Genomic DNA, 23258 nt, shown 5'->3' on the forward strand with positions numbered 1-23258 from the left:
GCTCCTGTCTCTCTATTTGGATCACAGGCCTGTAGGAGCCTCCTGGCCCCTGCCCTCTGCTGGTTGGGCTCCAGGACTGTCTCCAGCCCTGTTGCAAATGAAGGCATGGCCCCTGCCCAGAGCGGAAGAGAGGGTCCTTCGCCCAGCAGCTGTGCTGGCTGCCAGCTCCCAGCCAGGAGCAGCCCACCCCTTCAGGGCCTAGGTTTTATACCCTGATCACCCCACCCCTCATTAGGGTTGAGGGGAGAGGTGCTCCTTGACTTCTGCCCCTCTGTTCACATTCCTGCAGCTCAGTTCCAGCTCTGGCCCTCGGCTCACCTTATGGCCTGGCTGACAGGTGGCAATTTTGTTTTCCTCTGTCCCTCGGTCAGCTTTTCTTACCTTGTTGTCATGCCCAGGTCATTTTTTTTTCAGTATGCTTTTTGGTGAGGAAGATTGGCCCTGAGCTAACATCTATTGCCAATCTTCCTCTTCTTTTTTTTTTCTCTCTCTCCTCAAAGCCCCAGTACATAGTTATATATGTACGTCATTCTAGTTCTTCTATGTGGGATGCTGACACAGCATGGCTTGATGAGCGATGCGTAGGTCCACACTTAGGATCCGAACCTGTGAACCCCAGGCCGCCGAAGCAGAGCACACAAACTTAGCCACTTGGACACAGGGCCAGCCCTGCCCAGGTCATTTTTATCCATTTTTCTAGCCTCAGGATTTGTGTTGCTTGCTCCCTCCCCAGCCCCCTGCCCCCTCCAGGGCCTGCCTTCTGCCTTTCTGCCTTCTTTTCCAGTTGCTCTTTTCCCCAGCTACCTCCCTCCTCACTGTGGTCTCCCCACCGTCATGGATCTGACTGGATTCACATGCCCTTTCCAGAACTGGCACATGCAAAAGGCAGGGTCATAAATAACCCAGGACCTGGGCCTGCCCTTTGCTCTCTCTGCACTTTCCTTCCCACTGTCTCTCCTCCAAGATGGAATTGGCTGGTGACCAAGCCATCCCTGTCTGATGCCACCAGCACTGTTTGGTTCAGGGCTCAGGAGCAGATTCTCAGTCTAAGGAGGGGTCCCTGCTGTGCCTTCTCCCGGCCCAGCACATTCCAGGCCGGACGTTCCCCAGAGCTGACTGCACCCTTTGGAACAGGGAGAGCTGGACTCAGCACCGTCCTGCCTGCGTGCTTTTTCCTCCAGGCTTTCCAAGCCTGTGGGTGGGAACGAGACGTGGCACTGCCACCTGTGTGAGCACCAGCATCTCGTGCTGGGGTGCTCCGCTGGCCCTCCGGCGCTCACAGTAGCAGGGTCGTCCTCAGGACAGGAGCAGGGCTGGGTGGGTGGCAGCCTCTGCTGGAAGAGCCTGCCGTGCCCTTCCTCTTCACCTCTTCCCTTGCTTGAGGTGAGAATGGTGCCCCTCCACGGTGGGAGGCATGTGCGGGTTCAGCTGAGAGCTGCTTCCCCGAGGTGCCTCCATTCATGGTGTGGCCTCTGTGAACTGAAATGAGAGGAGGCAACAGGGCTCCCCACCCTGCACCTCTGTGCACCATGCGCAGTGGACTTGCTGCCTGCAACAGCACTTCCGGGCCCCAGAGCAGGCTGCAGCGATAGTCCTGGATCCCAGGACCCGCCTGTCTCACAGATAAGGGTTCCCTGAAGGAACCTGCAGAGCTTCGTACAGATGTGGCCAAACCAGGGTGCGGGCAGGAGTTCTAGATCCATTCATTGGTTGGTTTATCTGGTGAATCGTCGTGGAGCACTTGTGTGTTCCAGGCACTGTGCTGGGCGCAGGAAGTTTCAGTCAGGCTCAGGGTATCCCAGAGTCCCACCTGTGGAGCCGCTGCCCAGAGGAGGGCTGTGTGGTATAGACCTCCGTGTCCTTTCCCTGGAGTGGCTCTCAGCCAAGATCTTAATGCTCCCCCTACACATGTGCACGTGCACAAATGCATATACATGCATGCTCACACATATGCACACATATGTTGCACCCAGCTCGTGCTCACTTAGAAGATTCTTACAGCAAAGTGGTGGTCCAGGAAGGCTCTTGGGATGTTCCCAGTGGGCAGCAAGGGTGTGCTACAAGCCCCAGGGACACAGAAAGCAGATCGAGGTTGGACATGGACATTGGGCCCACCTTCCCCAGCTTATACCTAGGCAGCAAGGCTCAGGGCAAGAGGGCAGTTGCCTGAGATGGTGGGACTCATTGGGTAGGCCTGGCTCTGTGGCCCTGTCCCACGACTCCTGGGCCTGGGAACTTCCTCCCAGGCCTGTCATCTGTACCATGAAGCGCCTCCCACCCACCAGGCCAGGGAAGTAGAAAGGGACATCAGGGTTGGGGGCACAAAGAGGCCACAGTGGGGGTCCTGATTCCAGTCAGGTCCTTCCTCAGACCAAGAGATTGGCACCTGGGGGCTCTGGGGGATGTGTGACAACATCTGCAGACATTTGTGACCGTCACAACCCAGGATGGGGAGGTGTTGTTACAGGAATCTGGTGGGTAGAGGCCAGAAATGATGCTCAACACCCTGCAAGGCACAGGACAGCCCCCTGTACCCAACAGAGAATCCTCCAGCCCCAGATGTCAGCGGTGCCGAGGGCCAGGAGCCTGTCCCCCATCAGTGGTCTCCATGAGAGGTTTGGGAAAGTGCGTGACTGAAGGGACAGAGCTCCGGTTCCAAACCTGAGGGCTGCCACCGCGGGGTCGTCTCACACTCACCCATGGGCTGGGAGACCAAGTGGTGGAAAGGGCAGTACTGTTACGTCACCTTCTGTGAACATGGGGCCCTCCTCGGGGGCCTGGCGCCTCCCTTGGACTGCAATGGGGCCGGTGGGCACAGGGATGGGCAGAGACTGCACAGCCTCAGTCTGGTGAAGCACAGGCAGGCCATGGGCACCGCCAACCTCTGACATGATGCCTCGCCAGCCGGTGGTCAGGGAACAGGTCAGGGGATTGGCCAGGAAGTCACACGGCAATTTTCCTGGCCTTTGGCATCATCATCTGTGTTAGTTCCCCGGGCAGCTATAACAAAGTGGCATAGACTAAGGGGCTTGAACAACAGGGAATTGTTTCTCTTATTCCAGAGCTGGAAGTCCGAGAGCGAGGTGTCAGCAGTTTGCTTCTCCTGAGGCCTCTCTCCCTGCCTAAGCGATGGCCATCCTCTCCCTGTGTCTCCCTGTGTGTGTCAGTGTCCTAATTTCCTCCTCTTCCTTCTTTATATCAAGATATAATTGATATATAAGATTATATTAGTTTCAGGTGTATAGCACTTGATATTTCTGTATATTGCAAAATGATCACCACACTAAGTCTGGTTAACATCCATCACCACACAGTTACAATTTTCTTTTTCTTGTGATGAGAACTTTTAGGATCTACTCTCTTAGCAACTTTCAAGTATACAATACAGTGTTGTTTACTATAGTCACCATGCTGTACCTTACGTCCATGGGACTTGTCTAACTGGAAGTTTGTCCCTTTTGACTACCTAATCTTGTCTTTTTTTTTAAGATTTTATTTTTATTTTTCCTTTTTCTCCCCAAAGCCCCCCGATACGTAATTGTGTATTTTTACTTGTGAGTCCCTCTAGTTGTGGCATGTGGGACACCGCCTCAGCATGGCCCAATGAGTGGTACCATGTCCATGCCCAGGATTCGAACCGGCAAAACCCTGGGCTGCCGAAGTGGAACGTGGGAGCTTAACCACTTGGCCACAGGGCTGACCCCTAATCTTGTCTTCTTATAAGAACGCCAGTCATGTTGGATTAGGGCCCACCCTAATGACCTCATTTTAACTTCTTTACTTCTGTAAAGACCCCATCTCCAAATACAGTCACATTCTGAGGCACCAGGGGCCACATTGCACATTATCACCACTGGGACTGGAACCCTGTCTTCCAACTGCATGAACTCTACCGCCTGCATCAACGTCCAGTGACGTCAGCTCTATCTTTTGGAGGCAAAGGCAGCAGAGCTTCACCGACTTTTAATAGGGGCATTGATGGGAGAGTGGACCTTGCCATAGCCCAGCCCACCCGTAAGAGAGTCTCTGCCGACAGAGTCAGAAGAACAGACGAAGGCCCGAGCCCGAGGGATGGGGTTCCCCTTGAGGAGGTGGCAGCAGCCCCAGCTCCATGCCTGTGGCCAGAGGGAGGGTGTGTAAAGGGAGGCGGTGCTGCTGGGCCCAGTCAGTCCAAGGATCAGGTGGAGGTTGCAGAAAATCCAGGCGAGGCAGGTACCAGGCAAGGAGTGGGGTGCAGCAGAGGGCGTCACGGTGGCTGTGTGGTTTCCCCCATGCCCCCTGCTCAGCCCCTTCCGAAGCAGCCACTCCTCAGTTGCAGGCGGCAGGTGTGGAGGGAGGCCTTGCCGGGCCTGCTCAACTCCAAACTGCCCATTTCCCAGTGCCAAGACCAAGGGTGGCCCTCGGCTCTGCTGGGTGACCCTCTAGAATTTGCAGTGACCACGAGCGGGTGGCTGACATGCCAAGGCTCCTATGCCTCCCTTTATTTCCACTGGAGCTTTCTCCAGAGGCTTGTCCTCAAGTTGGCAGGCAGGGCTTCCTCCAAGAGGGGCCACCTTGGGCGTCATCCGCCAGGTCTGACTTTTGTCTGTTTCTCTTGCAGGGTGAGCTGGACTTGGAAAAGGGCTTGGAGATGAGGAAATGGGTCCTGTCTGGAATCCTGGCTAGCGAGGAGACTTACCTGAGCCACCTGGAGGCACTGCTGCTGGTGAGGAGGATGTAGGGGGCTGAGCAGGAAGGGCTGGGGGCACAGAGAGCTCTCTGCTCATACATCCCAGGTCAGCTCTCGGAGCCTGCGGGCAGCCCACCCTCCCTGGAGTCATTTAGACACCTGGAAGGGTCAGAACATTCCACCTCTGTAGAAGCTGGACCTCCCCAAGGTGTAGTGGCTGCCAGCGTAAGACAGGTGCCAGACCAAACTGGCTTTAATTTTTTATTTTTAATGGAATTTAAAAATAAAGACGCATACGTCACGTGACCATGATTTTCTGTGGTCATACCATGCACCTGACACATGGTGGGCCCTCTCACCTGTGCCGCCTCACCCGTCACCTCTTCCCTCTTCCAGCCCATGAAGCCTTTGAAGGCCGCTGCCACCACCTCTCAGCCGGTGCTGACGAGCCAGCAGATCGAGACCATCTTCTTCAAAGTGCCTGAGCTCTACGAGATCCACAAGGAGTTCTACGACGGGCTCTTCCCCCGCGTGCAGCAGTGGAGCCACCAGCAGCGGGTGGGCGACCTCTTCCAGAAGCTGGTGAGTGAGTCGGCGCAGGTGCACGGCAGCCGCCCGCAGCCTGCGGCTGGGCGGGGCTCAGGCCTCCCCCCACCTGCGGCGGGTTCATCCAGGGCTCTCAGGACACTGAGATAACAGTGGCAAGTAAGAGTCTGGGGTATGTCTCACTACTTCGGATGCCAAAGGGCAGGTTGCGAGGAGGGGGCCCCACCGCAACACCTCCCACCGGCTGTGGCACGAGACCCGCCCCTGTTTACATCGCTGGGTCCTCTCTGGGTCCGTTCAGTTTAACTCAAGGCTCCCGGTCTACAGACTGGTCCAGCTGCCTTTTGAGGGCCTCTTTGGACCAAAAAGATGCTGCTGACCAGGAGAGCAGGACTCGGACATGGGGCCGAGGAGACTGGGTGGGGGTCGGGGGAGCCTGGAGGGGCAAGCTCGGGTTGGAACAGAGCAGAGGTTTATTATCCTTTATTTAATTTTTGCAGTTATATCAATTCAAGGCTCTTGAGTCACTTGGAGAATTTTTTTTTAAAAAGTAGGGGGGCGGAGACTTGTTCAATAAAAAGCAAGGTAGTGGGAAAGAAACATGCCCTCGGGTCCCAAGGAGGGCCCTGGCAGAAAGACGTGGGGAAAACGGGCCATCCAGGTGGCCTTCGCCTCCGCCAGCAGCTGTTTTCAGAACAGGTATTTAATGCTGGCGACGTCGACAGCGATGGTGACGTCAACAGCGACGCCCTGTGGCCTGCAGGGATCAGGACTGGCCCTTGTGGACAGGCTGGAGAAACGCAGGAGGGGTCCACTGGTGACTGGGAGCAAGGACCGAGGGACAGCCTCGCCACCTGGGGCTGAGTAGCAGGGCTCAGCTCTGATCGGGGCGCAGGGTGGTCCAGGGGCCCCGTCTCGCCTGAGCTGAGGCTGCCCCCTAGGCAGGTGGAGGCTGAGGAATGGTGGGTCACTTGCTTGGACACCAGCCCAGGTTTGTCTGTCTCCAAGATGAGTGCTTTCCCTGCCTTCAGGAGCCATAAGCCTGGAGGGCGGGTTGTGGTGGATGACAGCAAAAGGGCTTCTGAAAAGGCTCAGTGGGCCAAAACTGGCCAGGAATCTATTTGGCAGAGGTGACCGTGGGTCTGGATTCAGGTCCCAGAGGTGGAGCCCCCTCACGGGACAAGGGAGGCCCACCAGGAAGGCAGGTCAGAGGCCTCTCTGGCCCTCGCTGACCACAGGGCCCAAGAGGAGCCACGGATGCAGCTTTAAAAAGTCCACAGGATCAGTAAAATCTGGCAACCAGATGAAGCGGTTGGCAGGCCGGGCCACACCCAGGACAGGGAGGGGTTCGGGGTGCATACTTAACTGAGACGTTTATAAGGCGGAACTTTTCCAAAAGGAAGAAACAGTTAAGGGACCTGGGACGAAGGAGAAACCTTTCAGATGGGAGCTGCCAGATGGACATTTGTCTTCCAGCAGGAGAGGTTTGTGTGAGAGAAGATCCCCCCTCTCTGTGGGTCTAAAGAGGGAAACCAGTCAGTCTCTTTAGGTGGAGGCTGTGGGAGGTTGGGATAGAAGAGCCTGGCAGCTGTTGGAGCTGCCCAGCAAAGAGGTCACCCCCCAGCACTGGGAGCCCCGACCTGGGAGAGTCACTTGAAGTCTCGTGCCAGGCAGGCCTGTGTGACAGCAGTTCCACCTCTGAGGCCCCCTAGTCCTGATGCCAGGGTTCCCCGGGCCTCCTGTGCACATGTGCTTCCCCTGGAGTGTTCTCTCTCTGGGGGAAATCAGTCCTCTAGGGGTAGGGGCGGCCTGGGATCACCAGGCCCCTCTAAGTGCGCAGAGCATGGCAGTTACTGAAAAGTAAGCCTTGGGGCGGCCCAGACGTCCAGCTGGCCCCAGCCCTGGCCTCACCTTGGCTCGAGCCTGGGCTGGAGCACCAGCATTCCGTTCCAAGGCGTGGCTTTCCTGTTGGCGGTCCCCGCCCTCCACCGCCCTGGGCTGCAGACACACTGGAGCAGAGACGCAGGAACACAGGAGGCGCCTGTTTTGTTGATACTCACCCCCAGGACCCCTTTCCCCTGTGGTCAGAGAGCAGGAGGCCGTATTATGATGCAGGTGCTCCCATCTTTGAAGAAACGTGTTGCTGGGAAGAAACCGAAACTGGCACTCTTCCCCAAATAACGTTCCGAAATTACTTGGAAACTTAAAATAAGTTTTAATACTCTGATGAACCCTGGAATTCAGAAGTTTCCTCTGGTTTCCCTGGTGTCCTGGAGCCACCTCTGTGCGTCAGATCTTGTGGCAGGAGACTGGGGAGGGAGGCGGGGCCTCGTAGGAAGTCTGGCCCTGGGAACCGCGTGCTGTGTGTTCACATGTGTGCCACTGGGCTGGGTGCTCGGGTCTTCCCAAAGACACACAGACATGGTCCTGCCCCCCTTTCAGATCGGTCCAGTAGGGTGGGCGCAGCGGTGCTCTGTCAGGCTGCCCAGCTGGCAGAATCTTAAGACCACAGGGCCCTGAGTGCCCTCCCCCAGCTACGGCACCCTACCGCCCAGGAACCCGGGAGCCACATCTGATAGCTGGAAAGCCTGATCCAGACTGTGTCTGTCCCCTTCCTGTGGGGCCACACGGGTGAGCTGCCACCGATCAGGGTTTTGTTTCCGGCTGAAATTTTATCAGCTCAGTTTTCTGTTTTTCTAATTATTTCAAACTTCCAGAAGAGATGCAAAAATAGTAAGAAGAACTCCCACGTGTCAGATATACCAATTGTAACATTTTGCCACATTTGCTTTATCTTTCTTTTTTGTACGTGTGCACACACACATACACACACACTCTGAATAGTTATAAATTGCTGATATCTGCTCTTTTACCCCTGAATACTTCAGTGTGTATTTGTCAAGAACAAGGATGTGCTCTTCCGTAGCCCACAGCGCAGTTATGAAATTGAGGTAATTTCTCATTGCTGTGAGACTGTTCCTTAGCACGCCATCCATCAGCGGATTTCTCTTACGTGAGCAGCCCTCATGCATGCTTTATGGCCATTTTCGTTCTCGGATTTGGGATCCAGTCCAGGTCACCTGATGTCCTTCATTGTCATATCTCTTTAGTTCCCTTTGATCGGTACCCGTTCCTTGGCCTTTGCTTGTCTTTTGTGGCCTTGACATTTTTTTTGAAGGGTACAGACTGGTTTGGGTCTGTCTGCGGTTTCCTTAGGAATAGATTTGGGTTCTGTTTGTGGTGTAAAGAACCACCCCAGCAGTGATGATGTGTCCTCCTCAGTGCCTTGTTTCAGGAGGCACGTGATCTCCACTGGGCCCGTTATCGGTTTCGTTTTCAGCTTGCTAAAAATGTGGGAATGGATTGCTTGGAACTTTTGAAAAGCCGTGTGGAAGATGCGAGCTCCATTTCCTCACAGTTCTGGAGGCTAGAAGTCCAAGATCCAGGTGTCAGCAGGGTTGGTTTCTCCTGAGACCACTCTCCCTGGCGAGTAGGTGGCCGTCCGTCATCTCCGTGTGGTCATCCCTCCCTGTCTCTATCCTCATCTCCTCTTATATGGACACCAGTCATGTTGGATTAGGACCTGCCCTAACGGCCTCATTTTAACCTGATCACCTCTTTAGGCCCTGTCTCCAAGTACAGTCCCATCCTGAGGTGCTGGGGGTTAGGGCTTCAGCATAGGAATTTTGAGGGGACACAGTTCAGCAGTAACATGCCCTCGGGACTCAGCTGCCACCTCTTCAGAGAGGCCATCGCCCGCATCATCTAGAGCAACCCCGTTGCTCTTACCCCTGCTCTGCTCTCAGCCATCCGATGTGTTCTCTGTTTGTGTACTTATCTTTCTTGTGTCTCTCCTTCTGGCTGCTTAATTCACACTCTGCTGGCAGTGCCTAAGGCAGGGCCTTCATTTTGGTGAGAAATGCTCAGCGACCCGCAGAGGAGGGAGGGGAGGAAGCGCCCTGGATCTGACCGTTTGACGAAGAACCTGGCGGTCGGGGAGGCAGTGACTCATCCGGGTGATCAGCGCAGTAGGGGCCGGGCGGGGCCTGTTGCAGCTGCTGCCCTTCCTCCTGTGTCCCCAGGGCCTCCATGCAGTCTCCACAGGGAGCGGGACCAGAGACCGGACAGTGCCAAGGGCGCCTGGCTTACCCAGCATCTGGGTTTGTCATCTGAAGAAACATAAAATTCAATATAAATGCAAATGCGTGTAGAAATAAAATTTAGGTTCAACACAGAACAAATGTCAGGGTCAGCAAAAGCCTTGAGCTCTTAGCTCCTGGTTGGTGGCAGTGGGTCCCCAGGGTCCGCCCTTCCTTGCCTCAGGCCTGGGTTTGCTGGTGCGAGATGAAGGCTGGTTTGCCCCTGGCTGTCTCTAAGGTGGTCTGGGGCCCAGAGATGGTCGTAGCTGCACACCCCCCACACCGGAAGTTGTCACTCACTTGAGTGTCTGAGCAGGAGGCTAAGTCAGGAGACCCCCTATTAATGCCTGTGTTTTGACAAAGGACAAACAGAATGCCTCTCTCCTGGCAGCTGGCAGCCAGAGGTCTCCCATCTGCCAGGTGTGCACTGTGACACCTGGGCCCCCTCATCAGGTCTGAGCCAGGCTCATGTCTGGGCAACGGGAGCCTCTCTTCTCCAAGGGCAGCTAGACTGCATGTTCCATACGTGTCTGAAGAGATGGGACATGAGCGGAGCACTGCAGCCTCATGGAGCGGGGCCACCCTCCTTGTTCACTGTGGTCTCCTGCAGCCAAAATGAAAAGAGGCTACTCCATGCCACCTGCATAGAGAAGCTTGTCCGTATTGACTGACAGCCTTGCACTTCAGCTGCTGTTGGTGGCACCGTTTAGACTATTGGGGTGGGAGGAATAAGCAGCTGTGGTAGGAAGCGTTACCTGCCCGGGGCTGTGAGTCACTTCTCAACACGTCACTTTGGGAGAGGGAAGCGTGCTCAGTGCGTGGGGAGGGGAAGCAGGTGGGAGGCAACAGCACGGGGGAACAGAGCTTCCTGCAGCTCTGCACTGGCTGCTGCGCTGGGGTTTTACCAGGGCTGTGCACAGAGGCCCATTTCTCAGAAAGATGGAGAGCAGTGACACCTGTCCCACACCTGCCCCACACCTGTCTCACACCTGTCCCACACTCTTCCTTTTTCCCTGCAGGCCAGCCAGCTGGGTGTGTACCGGGCCTTTGTGGACAACTATGGAGTTGCCATGGAAACAGCTGAGAAGTGCTGTCAGGCCAACGCTCAGTTTGCAGAAATCTCTGAGGTACGCGTGGTGCTATTCAGACAGGTGTTCCCCCCTCACCTCCTACAGGTGGGCTGTGGGCTGGTCGTTGGTACGCTGTGACCTGGGAGAACCGGATGCACCAAACTGAGGTCTGATGGTAAACCTCAGCTCTGTTTCCAGATGCCTCTGGGTTGGCCCTGTGAGCCCCGTGCGGGGGACACTGTTGTGAGCAGACAGAAGGAGCAGCCTGAGGTCGTCCTGCCTCACCAGGGTCCAGGGCCCAATTCTGGGGCTCACTTGCGACATCTGTGTGCCGTAGGGAGTGTCATAGTTCCGCCCTGTTAACAGAGGTCTTGACACGAGAGTCCCAAGGCTGACTTTGCACCTTGTCGCTTGAGAGCAGGTGGGGGGGCATCATGCCCTGTTCCTCTTTAGCCTGCCAGCCACCTTGAGAGCTAGGGAAGCTGAGCAGCTGGCACAGGGGGAGCAGGGCTGCTGTTGCTGCACTTTGTAGACCCGTATGGGAGGAAAGCTCCAGGCTGGTAACACACCAGGCCCTAGGGAGGTCCAAAACCAGAAGCTCTGGAGTGTTAGCCTGGGGGGGTCTCGAAAGAGCCCCTCAGATACAGAGAGGATAAGCCGGCCGTTGCAGGGGGCTGGTGGCCATGCTGGGGAGGGAACCTGCAGCACCCACCCCAGGCTCCAGATGGGAGTTCTCCCTGCCCTTCCCCATCCTGTTTCTGCCCCCCATGGCAATGGGTGACATTTTTCTCTTTCTGGGCCTGTAGTCACTTTTGATATCTCTGGCCCCTGGGAGTTCTGACTTGTCTTCCCCTACCAAGCAAGGATTCTGGGTGGCAAGACTTCATGTGAGAAATCAGCATTAGCAAGAGAAATGCAAAGTAGAAATAGGGAGTGAGTCGGGTCCCTCTTGCTAGGAGAGAGTCACACCCCAACTGTCATACCTGGCTTTGTTCCCAGGGCATTATGCCATTTTGTAATTTAGCATGGGAACCAGGGCATTGTGGGGCCTGGCGGTGATTGTCTCCCGTGGTGGTAACGTGTGCCACGCTGTTCCTCCAGAGCCAGTGGGGCGCCCCACTCCCTGCCTGCTGGTAACAGGCTACATGCACCCACAGCTCCGGGCTGGCTCCAGACTTCCCTCCCAGCTGCCCTGCTTCGCCTGGAGCATTCAATCCATTCCTTTATTTAGCTCATTCAGTTAGCAAACCCCAGACCCCTAACAGCTGGAATGTTGGCCCAGAATCCTGAGTGACCTTGACAAATTGGAGACCTAATCCTTTAGGAGCAGGTTATGGTTAAATGGGGTCAAGTTCAAGTCTAACTGGACAGGTTTCTACAGAGGAGGGAGAAAGCAATGGTAGGACGCCACTCGGGTCACATGGTCCCACTGACCACGCGCAAGTGGGAATCTGAGCCATGGCCAGGATGCAGGGAGTGGGATGGCGTCTGGGGCCCGACAGAAGCTGGTCCTCTGTGAAGCTTGTACCGTCAGGCGGTTTCCACTTTGATTCTCCATCCACGTTTCAAAAAAGACCCAGAGAAATTGGAGCCACCTAGACAAAGCAAAATGAAGCCAAAAGAAACAGAAGCAACAGGCCGTGTAGAGGTGTTGGGGGTTGCATTCTGGGGGGTCAGAGCTCAGGCATGGGGCCTGGATGATTGCCTCCAAGGACAGGGAGGGTGGGGGGGGTGGTTGGTCATCTTCTCCTGGACCAGTCCTGAGAAATGGTTGTGTGGCAGCATCCTGTTAGACCACAGTTGCCTGAGCTGGGTTCCTTGGGACATTAGCTCCCAGAGGATAGATAAGAGGACTTTTTTGGAAAGGGCTTCTGGAGTCAGGCTGGGTTTGAGAAACGTGGGGTTAAAGCAAATTTGTAAGTTTTCTTGAGGCAGGACTTCCCTGAGCTCCGAGATGCTTGTGTGCACTGCACTGTCCAGGGCGCTTGGCTGTTTCCCAGGCTCGCGAGAGCATGGCGTCTGATTTTTACATGGCCTCCTGTTTAGCCCCCACACCCCCTCACACTCCCTCACACTGTTCTGGCGCTGCTGGGGCAGACGTATGGAGGAATAATCATCGTGAGGGGCGTTGAACTCAGGGAAGGTACCAAAGTGCATTGTGGGGTTTGGCCCCAGTGAGCTTAAAACAGTCTTTTTCAGTGAGCTCTGAACCCCTTCCCGTCCCAGTGCTGTTCTTGTTCAGAAGCCTGGGATGAACCCCAGCTTCTTTCCAGAGACGATTTCAGGCACACAGGGATCTTTTATCCTTGTTTCTCCTGGTACCTTGGACCACATCAGTGAGGCCTTCGGGGGCAGTTGTGTCGAAACATGACCTACCCACTAAAAAACTCTGCTGTTCTCCCAGGAATCTTAGCACCTCATTTGTTAGCAAGTACATTTGTAAAGTTGGGAGAGGGTGGGGTGAAGGTGGAATTGGATTGTGGATCTCAGTGGTGTCCGCCCTCCCCTGGCCATCTCCAAAGGCGATGCTGTTCCAACCCACCAGCTGCCTGCACGCTGTTTAACTGCTCCAAGAAAGCAGTTCTGTGCATTTGTGAAGGGCACTGTGGTTTGCCTCGGTTTGCAGGACTGTCTATGTCAGAAGCTCTCAACCAGGGATGATTTTTGTCCCCGAGAGACACTTAGCAACGCCTGGGGATTTTTGATTGTCACAGCAGGAGGCGGGGGTGCTGCCACACCTGTAGGTAGAGGCCAGAGATGCTGCTCATCATGCTATGGTGCACAAGACAGGCCCCCACAATCAGAATTTCCGGCCCCAAATGTCAACGGTGCTGAGGTTGAGAAACTGTCCTGAGTGAACCACATGTAGCATCCAGGACATGCCGTGTGCTCAGCTTGCCCTGTTTTTCATGCCGTGGCCCAGGACTCGCCCCTGAGGTTTGCCACATCTGGAGTTCTTTGTGGTGAGAGAAGGGTGAGATTTCTGTTGAAGGTTCCTGACCGTGAAACTTCCTGCCACTTCAAAGCTGGTTCAGTCATCCCGGATGAAAATGTGCTTTTTTGTCTGCAGAACTTGAGAGCCAGAAGCAACAAGGATGCCAAGGACCAGACGACCAAGAACTCTTTAGAAAGTGAGTTCTCCATGCCAAGGCCATTTCGTGCCCCATGTAGGGGAGGCTGCTGCGAGCAGTTGGGGCATTTGGTGGAAAAGCAAACACGGTGCCCAGTCGGGTCACCCTCTGGTGGCTTTGCCGCTGTAGACGTCCCGTAGTGAGAGCAGGGACGAGGAAGGTGCAGCGCCGGGCGTGGTGGGTGGGGACAGACGCAGTCAGCACCAGCCTGCCACCAACAGTGGCAACCAGGAAGAATGGTAAGGGCTAGCAAACACCCACAGACCAGCCACTCCGGGCATCTAAAATGTCATCACTTTGTCCTCAACGGCCCTGTAAGGAAGATTTTATTTTCCCTTTTCTTCAGATGACAAATCGGGTTTAGAGCATAGGTAACCCGCATAGAACACAGGTCCTAAGTGGCCAGGCAAGGGGGAAGCTGGAGTTGTCAGGCTCCCGGGCCTGCTGCTCACCCTCCTCCCTCGAGGCAGACAGTGGGACCTGGGATGATAGGTCCCTTCTCACTTCCGGCTGTTAGGTAGTGTGAACAGGTATACTCCCAGAGAACGGCAGACATGGCTCCAGTGCCCAGAGCTTCACCATGCACTCAGCCTCAGTTTCCCTGTCTGTAGAATGGGGTAACTGCACGCCCTGCACTAGTCCTGGGCGTCACTTGAGGAAATGCACCTGTCCTGTGTCAACACATCTAAGCGTCTGTGCCCCTCATGGGCCCAGCTCACCATCGTCACAGAGAAGTAGGGCGGCCAAGGCTGGCTGGGGCTCCTGTGTCGCTGGAGTGCAGGTGTCCACAAACACTTGTAAATCTGAGGGCTGTGTCAGTACCTGAGTCAGTCCCTGCCGTTCTCAGAATCAGGCCTTTAAATGATGCAGAGATGGACATAGAGAGCAGTGTGCTAGTCTACTCTTGGGGGACCCTCTGGGCCAGAGAGCAGGTCTCCTGCCAGGGTTGGGACCCTCGCCAGCCTGTCCTCACTGGAGTGCTGGCAGGCTCCCCAACCCCAAGAAGAGGGGCTTAGCCCTCAGCAGTTGTCACTGAGTCAGCAGGCTTGGGTTCTGACCAGCAGCTCGGCCTTCCGGGTGCCCTGGGTCTGCCCTTGTCATTGAAGAGGTGGGAGTTCCCAGGGGATGTGGAGGTTGGGGCTGCTCCCTCCGCCCCAGCACTTGCAGTGATGGAGGGCAGGCGGATGGTCTGAGTGCTTATTCCATGTGGGGCCATCTCTCACTGCCCATCTCTCCACAGCCCTGCTCTACAAGCCTGTGGACCGGGTGACGCGCAGCACACTGGTCCTGCATGTGAGTCGCTCCACCCTGACCTTCTCACCCTGGGGTTCTTGGCTTCTGCTGTACTAGGGCTGACGCTGGTGTCTGTCAGTTTTGCCCACCTGCTCCCTTTTCTGCCACACACCTTTATTAAGGATGCAGAATTGGGTGCCTCTGCCACCCAGGGGCTCACGGATGATGGAGAGGGGAACAGAGCAGCCTCTCCAGTTGTCCTGGGTGCTCTTGTAGGGGTGGGCACAGGGAGAGAGCATGGCATCCCACATGGAAAGGGCCTCACTATCAAGCTGGGGACATGGACAGCATGTGCCTTCCAGCCCAAAGGAGTGACCACTGCCTCCCAGCCTGGGGAAAGGGTGCATGGGGAGGCCCTGCCTCGGTGGGGCTGCCCCTGAAGGCAGTGAGGAGTCACTGAAGGGCTTGGCTTCATACTGAGAAGCAAAACCAGAAAACAAAAATGGCCCCAAAAATCCTCATGCCCAGGTGGCTCTGTTCATATGTATTTAGAGCAGGTTGTACATGCATATTGTTTCTTAATTTACAACCAAGTCGCAGAAGTGTGTGAAGTTTTCGTTTCCTTTCCTGCTTCCTCCCCACAAAGGAGCCGCCACCACAAGGATTCTTTATGCGCGTGCCGCACACGTGAACATCTTTCTTAGCACACAGAAGGTGTCATGATGTACATATCATTCCACACCTTGCCTTTTTTCCCCTTAACATCATACCACGGAGATTGTCCCACTTTGGCCCAAACAGCTCTGCCTTGTTCTTTTTTAAGCTGCATAGCATTCCATCGAATGGATGTTTCATAATTTCTTACCATCCTCCAATTAAGAATTATTGGATGGAGGGAGATGAGGTGGAATTTGCGGTTTGGAAGGCTCTTGTGGGTGACCCATTGGAGTCCCACAGACCCTCTATCCTGTTCCCTCACCGTGATTAGCCCAGGCCTGCATACCCGAGCATCCTGGCAGAGAGAAGCCTGAGCTGCCCAGGAGCAGTTGCGGGGGGCTGACCTGTGACGCCCAACACAAGAGCCTTCTTCTGCACTTGTTTCGTCTCTCCAGATTCTCTGTAGATAGGATTCGGGAGCTAAGGGGATTTTGTTTCTCTGAACCAGGGAGCTATTGACCTTGAGCACGAATTACATGCGTTCCTAGTAGAGACAGAGTCAGTATTCCCATCTCCATTCCAAAGAGGCTCAGACTCTTATCTAAAGGAGGGGGAGCCAGGAAGGCCCAGGGCTTTCCCCTGTTCTTGCATGGACCCCTGGTCCTGGACTGAGACCCATACTGCCCCCTAGGGGACATGCTGCAATGTCTGGAGACAGTTTTGATGGTCACAACTGCAGACGAGGAGGTGCTACTGGCATCTAGTGGGTAGAGGCCGGGATGGTGCTAAACATCCCAGAGTGCACAGGACAGCCCGCCCCTCAAAGAATTATCCAGCCCAGAATGTCGCCGGTGCTGAGGTGGAGAAAGCCTGCCCTAGAGCCTTGGAACGGGAGCCGCTTCTGCAGTGTGCAATGAGCACGGGCTTGTGGGAGTGCCATTAGGACCTGCTTCCAGAATGGCACTTGTATAAGCACTGTCTGAAAAGCCCCAAGCGCAGGTGGTCGCGAGAGGTGGTGGTGACACTTGGGGAGCTGGTGGCCCTGGGTTACGCCCAGTGTGTGTCTGCGGTTTGCACACTGTGGTGGATCCCAGGGCCTGCTCCATCTAACTCCAGTCCTTTCTCCTGGGCAGGACCTGCTGAAGCACACTCCTTGCAGCCACCCTGACCACCCGCTGCTGCAAGATGCCCTCCGCATCTCGCAGAACTTCCTGTCCAGCATCAACGAGGAGATCACACCCCGCCGGCAGTCCATGACGGTGAAGAAGGGAGAGGTGAGTGTGGCCAGGGGTGGTCTGGGTTTGCGCAGTCTGTCTGCACCAGGGGACTCAGGGCCCCTCTGTGGTCCTTAGCAGACTGTCCCTGGACAGTAACACAGGAAACACGTTCCCTTTTGGGGTCCTTGATCCTGGCTGGGTAAAACCCAGTCCTGTGTGCAGGGCATCAGGCTGGAGTTCCCGGGGTGTGTGCCTCACTTAGCCACTTCTTTCCATCGTGGCGGGTTATGTCCAGGGCACCCCTTTTGTTCCCAAACCCTTGCCAGTGCGAGGTCCCCAGTGAGGAGAATGGCATTTTGTCTGCCTGGAAGCACTTAGTTCCTCCTGAGGGTTCTTGCCTTAAAAGACAGTTGTCGAGGGCCAGCCCAGGGGCACAGTGGTTACTTTCACACGTTCTGCTTCGGTGGCCCAGGGTTCTTCAGTTCAGGTCCCAGCCTCAGATCTGCACCCTATTTGTCAAGCCACGCTGTGGCAGGTGTCCCACATATAAAGTAGAGGAAGATGGGCACAGATGTTAGCTCAGGGCCAGTCTTCCTCAGCAAAAAAGGAGGATTGGCAGCGGATGTTAGCTCAGGGCTAATCTTCCTCAAAAAAAAATTTTTTTAAAAAGACGGTTGTCAGTAGATTTAAGGATTTAAAAGGGGGAAGAAGGGGAGGTGTGTGTGGCTTGTATTTGTGCCAGGAGGAGGGCTCAAACGTGGGCTCAGTGTCTTCAGCCAGGAAGCTTCTCCTCCCCCTCTCCCCTGCCACCTCACTGACAGCCATCCCTCGGCTTCATCTCCCTGTATGTCATTGATTAAAGAGTGCAGAACAAAGGGGCTCAGAACACGCTGACCCGGCCCGGTGGCCTCTGACTCTGCCTGGGAGGGGCCCAGCGTGGAGCCGGCAGGTGCCGTGGTGCCAGGCAGCATGTAATGAGACAGCAGAGGTGTCCCAGTAGGGGAGCCAGCATCTAGCATAAACATCTCTTGTCGGAAGCAGCACCGAGGCGACAGGTGCTGGCAGGCGGCCTCTGGGGTCTCATGCAGGGGCCAAGCGGAATGACCGGGCAGGACATGGGCTGGTAGTGAACCTGACTGGAGCTGCCCCTGAGAGCCGCTTCCTCCTCTTTCTTCCAGTTCGTTTGCCAGGTGCTCTGCACTGAGGGCATATCTGCCCAGCATCGGGGTTTGTTTCTCTCCCACCCTGGGCTGGCAGACAGGCCGCTTCCGGCCCCGTCCTCTGTACACCTCTTCGGGAAGTGGTACCCTGAGTGCTGAGTGGGAAGCTCCCACGTACCCAGAGTCTTGTCAGGCTTGACCGTGTGTGAGAGGTTTGGTCAAGTTTCTTCTGCTGGGCTGGCTCAGGAGGGGCTGTGTAGGAGGGAGCCGTCGCCTCCACTCTGCTCTCTGGGTTTGTCCAGGCCCCAGAGCCAGGCCGACTCCGTGATCAGACCACGGCATCACTGTAGGCTCACACAGCAGGCAGCCTGGACCACACTGCTTCTCCTCCCTGGCCTGTTCTTCATCTCTACAGCAGGGTGGGAACACAGCCCCACCACACTGAGTGCCAGGGCACCCAAAGGGGCACGATTTGTGGAAAGAACCCCACCGGCTGGCAAACAGGAGCAGTCCTGGCCGTCTGTGTTAGCTCCTCAGCAGTCTCTGAGCTCGCTGAAGACAGGAGTGGGCTCCCAGCACCTCCAGGGGCTCCACACCCGGTTGTCTGATGGCTGGAACCTGCGAGAGATGGCGTTCAGATCTCGATTCCTGGAGCAGCCACAGGGCCCTGGCCCACCCCACCCCTGGCTCAGGGACACTGAAGGAGAGCAAAGCTTTGGCCTCCTCGTCGGCAGTTCACCCAGACCTAACCGGATGTGAGGTTTGCTTCTGCCAAGACTCTTTATACCCAGTGGGTTCGTACCCAACTCACCCTTCCTCCTGGGATGCCTGCTCTTTCTCTTTTGCTGGCTGTTCTGTAACGAGAGCACTGACCTCCTGGGAAGCAAATTGTGAGTTCTTTTCCCCTTGGCTTTTCCTATGGTATGTCTCCGACTGCCGTTTAGGATCCCTGGAGAGAAACGCCTTCTTGATCTTCCGATCGTTGGAAGCAGCTGCCTTAGGGAATGGAGGAAAATCAGATGTTGCCTAGGAGTTGGCAGCCTGGCCCTTGTCCCTATGTCTGTCATCACAGGCCTCCTTCCATGCGGCCCCACAGTCGAGGTCTCGGGGTGACCGAGCAGGAAGCGTGTAGGGGCTAGGCGCTTCACAAGGGCAGGCGCTTTTATCTGTGCCCAGCCCACCTCCCGCCAGCGTCTGGCCTTGTTGGCCTCAGTGATATTTGCTCAGGGAGAGGGATGACGGGTACCTCAGCTGCAGTGGGGGAGGAGGGCCGTTGACCTCTGAAAGGTCGTGAGCGTGACTTGCACAAGCCTTCATTCAGACTTGTCCGTCTGGTACAGGGTAAGGGAGGTGGCGGCTAGACCAGGATGACAGACGGATACCCGCACTTGTGTCCCCACCTGCTGGCTGTTCCAGGGGCAGACGTCACTGATCAATCAGGCACTGACAGCCTGAGCTTCCTCCTCAGCATACCCTTCCAGGCTGCCCAAGCTGATTTGCAGTCCCTGATGCAATATAAAGGATGCCAGATGGGTAGTCCCCAACCCAGGTTCCGTCCTACCCACTGCTTACCAGCAGTATTGATTTGGTGACACCCTTTTTCTTTGCAGGGTGTCCATACTCTCTGAGAGCAGTGACTCAGGGCATGGGGCCTCTCCACCGGGTCGTTGTGAGGCTGAAAAGGTTTACGAGCTGGGAGGGACTGTATGAAAGCGAGGGGCGATGACTCCCCCGTGTGGACACCATCTGTGTTGGAGGTGGCCAGAGCGCCTTCTGCATCAGCAGCTGGGAGAGAACGTACAGGTCTCCAGAAGGGTGTGAGCTGTAGGCTGCTTCCTCTTACAGTTTACAGCTGCGGAGGGGCTGACTTGGGAGATACCTATTTTTTCCATGTGCCCATCTCTAAATTTGGTGTCTAACATTGAATATCAAATTTCCAAAGGGAGAGAGGATCTGTGCTTCTGAGTTCTCCTGACAACTCCGTGAGTTCAGAGATGTTCCCATTTCACAGGTGAGGAGACCATGGCTCAGGTTGTTTGAGTGACTTGCCCATGGTCACATAGCCACTAAGTAGCTAAACCAAGATGTGAGGCCAGGTGTCTCCTGACACTTGCGTGTACTCCCAGGTATGTTATGATTTGGGTCCCTCTCACCCCCCACCATCTGACAGGACTGTCCACCCCTCCTCTTGTCTCTGCATAGAGAGCTGCCTGGAGGTAGGTGGTTGTAGGAGCAGGATGTGCTCCTTTTGCCTGGGCACACTACCCAAGTCTTAGGCATTGGGTGGAGCCACATACCCTGCTTCTCCTCCTGGGAGAACTGGGGGGCAGAGGAGGGGGCCTCCGTTTCTAGCTCCCCTGGCAGTTTGATAGGGAGAGGACGGGCGCCTCCATTGGCCTGGGCATTTGTAGGCGTTCCACAGTCGCTGCTGGCCTCCTGGGAGGTGGCACGTCCCCACCTGCTCAGCCTGGGTTAGGGTGTTGTGGAGAGGCCCGGGTGTGGGCCCTGGGTAGGGCCAACAGCCCCCGACCCCCACCCCCCACTGTGGCTCCTATAATTTCATCATCCTCTGCAGCCAATTCCCACAGCTCCAGAAGAGTGGCTTTGGACAGTGTTACAGGTGGCTCCCTGACACTGAACTGTGACCGGCAGCATCCTGGCCCTGGCTCCTCTGTGGGCTGTGAGCAGCACGTGCTGCCCATGAGGACACCCTTCTCAGCCTCTCAGGAACCTCTCAAGGAATCCTGCAGGCACATTTTCCTGCCAGGCCTGGGTCCTGTGGGCTTGTGGGTGGGTGCTCGTTCATTTAGCTGAATTGACTTTGCAGTTAGATGCCCAGATCCCCACTGCTGGGCGAGTTCCCCACGTGGCTTCCTGTCTGTCTGCTCCAAGCTGTGTGCTTTGTGCTGCATAGAATCCCCAGCTCAGGCTCGGAGGCGAACAGGATAATCCTGTTTGTATGTTTTGTTTCCCAAGAGCCAGCCATATCTGGGAGCCATTCTTTGCTGGCGATTCTGGAGGCCCCTCATAGAAGAAGAAGGCAGGCAGACAGACTGAACAGAAGCTGCTGAGAAGTGTCACTGGTGCCAGGCTGAGGCTGAGAGGTGGTGAGGTTCACGTGGAGGAGACAGGCGGCCTTTCGGTTTGAGGATTAGCGTTGCAGGGTCCAGACTCTGGTGGGAGTGAAGACAGGGCAGGGACTGGGGTCCCCAGCCTCACCAGATACCAGCTTGCTCAACTGTGGGATGGGGGTGGGCCTAGAGCATGTGATGTTCACTGTTTCAAAGATGTCCACCATCTGGGGTCCATTAGGTCTACCTTCTGAGTCCCCAGTAAGACGCTGAAGGAAGCCTTGGCAGGTGGAAGTCAGAAAGACTGAAGCCATGAGGGTGGCCAGTGCCCCGCATCTAGGCTTTTTCTTGGCCCTTCGTAAATATTTGCAGGTGGAGCTTGGCTTCTCACCTCTCTGGGCCCAGGTTCTGATTCTTCCAGATTCTCACTTCTCTCAGCCTTTCCTTCTCCGTGGAGCGGGATCCTCCTGCCGGTGACGGTTCTGCCCAGTGAGATGAGATGTTTCGTGTAACGCCCTCTCCGCACGGGGCCCAGCGCCTAGAAGGGGCTCAGTGAATGTTACTGCTGTGAATTGGCAGTGTGCTTCCCAGGCCCACCCCATCCTGCACCCTGCAGGTCCCTTCTGGGCCACCTCATGCTCTTTAACTTCCTCTCCCTGATGTGTTGTCTTGTGATGTGTCTCTCCAAGGCATGGGAAATGAGAGACTTTCTCGGGAACCAGGGAGTGGAAGTTTGCTCTGCCAGGAGGCCAAGTAGCCAGGTGCTGAGAGCTTGAGAACAGGCAAGAGGGAGGGAGGGAGGGACGGGCAAGACCCTCAGCATCATGCTTGGCTGCAGGTATGTGGGGCCTGGTTGGGGACCCTCATTCTTCCACCTCTGAACCTCCAGAACCCACCAAGTCACCTCACACCCAGGACTGCTCCAGTGGGAGCATCAGCCAGGCCACCACACTCGGCCAGCTCTCCTGGGGTGCAGGCCTTGCTCTGGGGGCAGGGGAGTGGGGGCTGGGGCTGCTGGCCTCCTCCAGGGCTAGATGGTGCCGAATCTAGCCCATGCTTAGAGCAAAGCCAGGGCCCACCCGTGACCGGCAGCTGATGCCTCCACCTTGGTCTTGGCCTCAGCCACCTTCCTTCTTCTCTCAGCCTCAACCTGAGCCATCCTTCGTGACTTCCTGGTCTCGCCTGGCAAGGCCCTGCTGATTTGTTTATCATCACACTCCAGTGTCTGTGCCTGAGGAAGCTTTTCAGCACCCACCGTGGAACCACAGTCTCTGGGGTCTTTGTGTGCGTGTCTTAGTCTGTTTGGGCTGCTGTAAAATGCCACTGGTTGAGGGGCTTAAACAGCAGCCGTTCATGTCTCCTGGTTCTGGAGGGCGGAACTTGGAGACCAGGGTGCCGCGTGCTCAGGTTCTGCCAAGGGCCTGCCTCCTGGCTGCAGACGACCGTCTTCTCACCCTGTGCTCATGTGGCCTCTCCTCGCTGCCTGCGTGCGGAGAGAGAGGTCTGTGGCTTCCTCTTCTTCTAGGGGCGCCAGTCCCATCACGGGGTTCCACCCTCATGACCTCATCTAAACCTAATCGCCGGAAGGGCCTGCGTGCAGATAGCGTCAGGGCTGAGAGTGGGCTTCAACATCGGAACTTGTGGGGACACAGGCAGTCAGCCCGTAACGATGTGACTCTTCCTGGGGAGGCTCTGGATGGGCTCTACCTGTGGCAGGGGTGCTGTTGCCCGGGCGTCAGGGTCCGGCAGCCTCTCCAGATACCTCACTCACTGGGAGGGCAGCCCCTCACGAGGCCTTGCGCAGACTCGCTGTTGGACCTCCGTTCACTGCCTCTTCTTTTCGTCTGTCTGTCCTCCTCTGGATCATCTACCCTTAGCCGCTCTCCTCTTTCCTGAAACGGTGTCTGTGCAGAGATGGATTTGTTGCTGGTTTTCACTAGGTGCTGTTTCAGCAGCAGGATCCTTCCTCCTCCTGGGCTTCAGTCTGGGCTCTGAGCAGGGCTGACCCCAGGCCCCGGCCAGCCAACCTCCTGAGCCACGAAGGAAGCCTGTGCCCAGGGGTCGGGGCCAAGACTGTGGGTCAGGGTGGGACCACCAGCCTTGAGAATCTGTGCCCCAGGCCTGGAGGGCTGGGGGTGTGGATAGACACACCCTGCCAGGGTCCAGGCTCCCTCATGGATTTGCCAGTGTTGCGGTTGGGGGCCCTGTTTACCTGGGGCTGGGAGGCCCCTCCCGCCCACTTGCTGGATGTTTTGTGTTTGGGCGTCCTTCAAGACCCCAGGGTGGACTTGGGGTTCAGCAGCAAACCCAGCTCCTCCTCGGGAGGGAGGGCAACTGTGACACAATGGGAGAGCTCGTGGTGAAA

General features: G+C 56.1%; 1 protein-coding gene across 3 annotated transcripts in view; it reads left to right on the forward strand.

Annotated features, from left to right (window-relative positions):
- The window catches only part of BCR (BCR activator of RhoGEF and GTPase), a 123380-nt gene that overhangs the window by 67168 nt on the left and 32954 nt on the right, over positions 1 to 23258 (forward strand). For 2 of the 3 annotated variants that reach the window (XM_070276025.1, XM_023646696.2), the window contains exons 3-8: positions 4601 to 4705; positions 5066 to 5251; positions 10374 to 10481; positions 13495 to 13555; positions 14796 to 14848; positions 16579 to 16719. In XM_070276025.1, coding sequence (XP_070132126.1) covers positions 4601 to 4705; positions 5066 to 5251; positions 10374 to 10481; positions 13495 to 13555; positions 14796 to 14848; positions 16579 to 16719 — 654 coding nt within the window. Of the gene's footprint in view, positions 1 to 4600; positions 4706 to 5065; positions 5252 to 6576; positions 6700 to 10373; positions 10482 to 13494; positions 13556 to 14795; positions 14849 to 16578; positions 16720 to 23258 lie in introns of those variants that run through there. The other variant, XM_014742033.3, reaches the window with a different exon arrangement.

Source organism: Equus caballus, chromosome 8 (genome assembly GCF_041296265.1).
Source record: "Equus caballus isolate H_3958 breed thoroughbred chromosome 8, TB-T2T, whole genome shotgun sequence".
Lineage (NCBI taxonomy): Eukaryota > Metazoa > Chordata > Mammalia > Perissodactyla > Equidae > Equus > Equus caballus.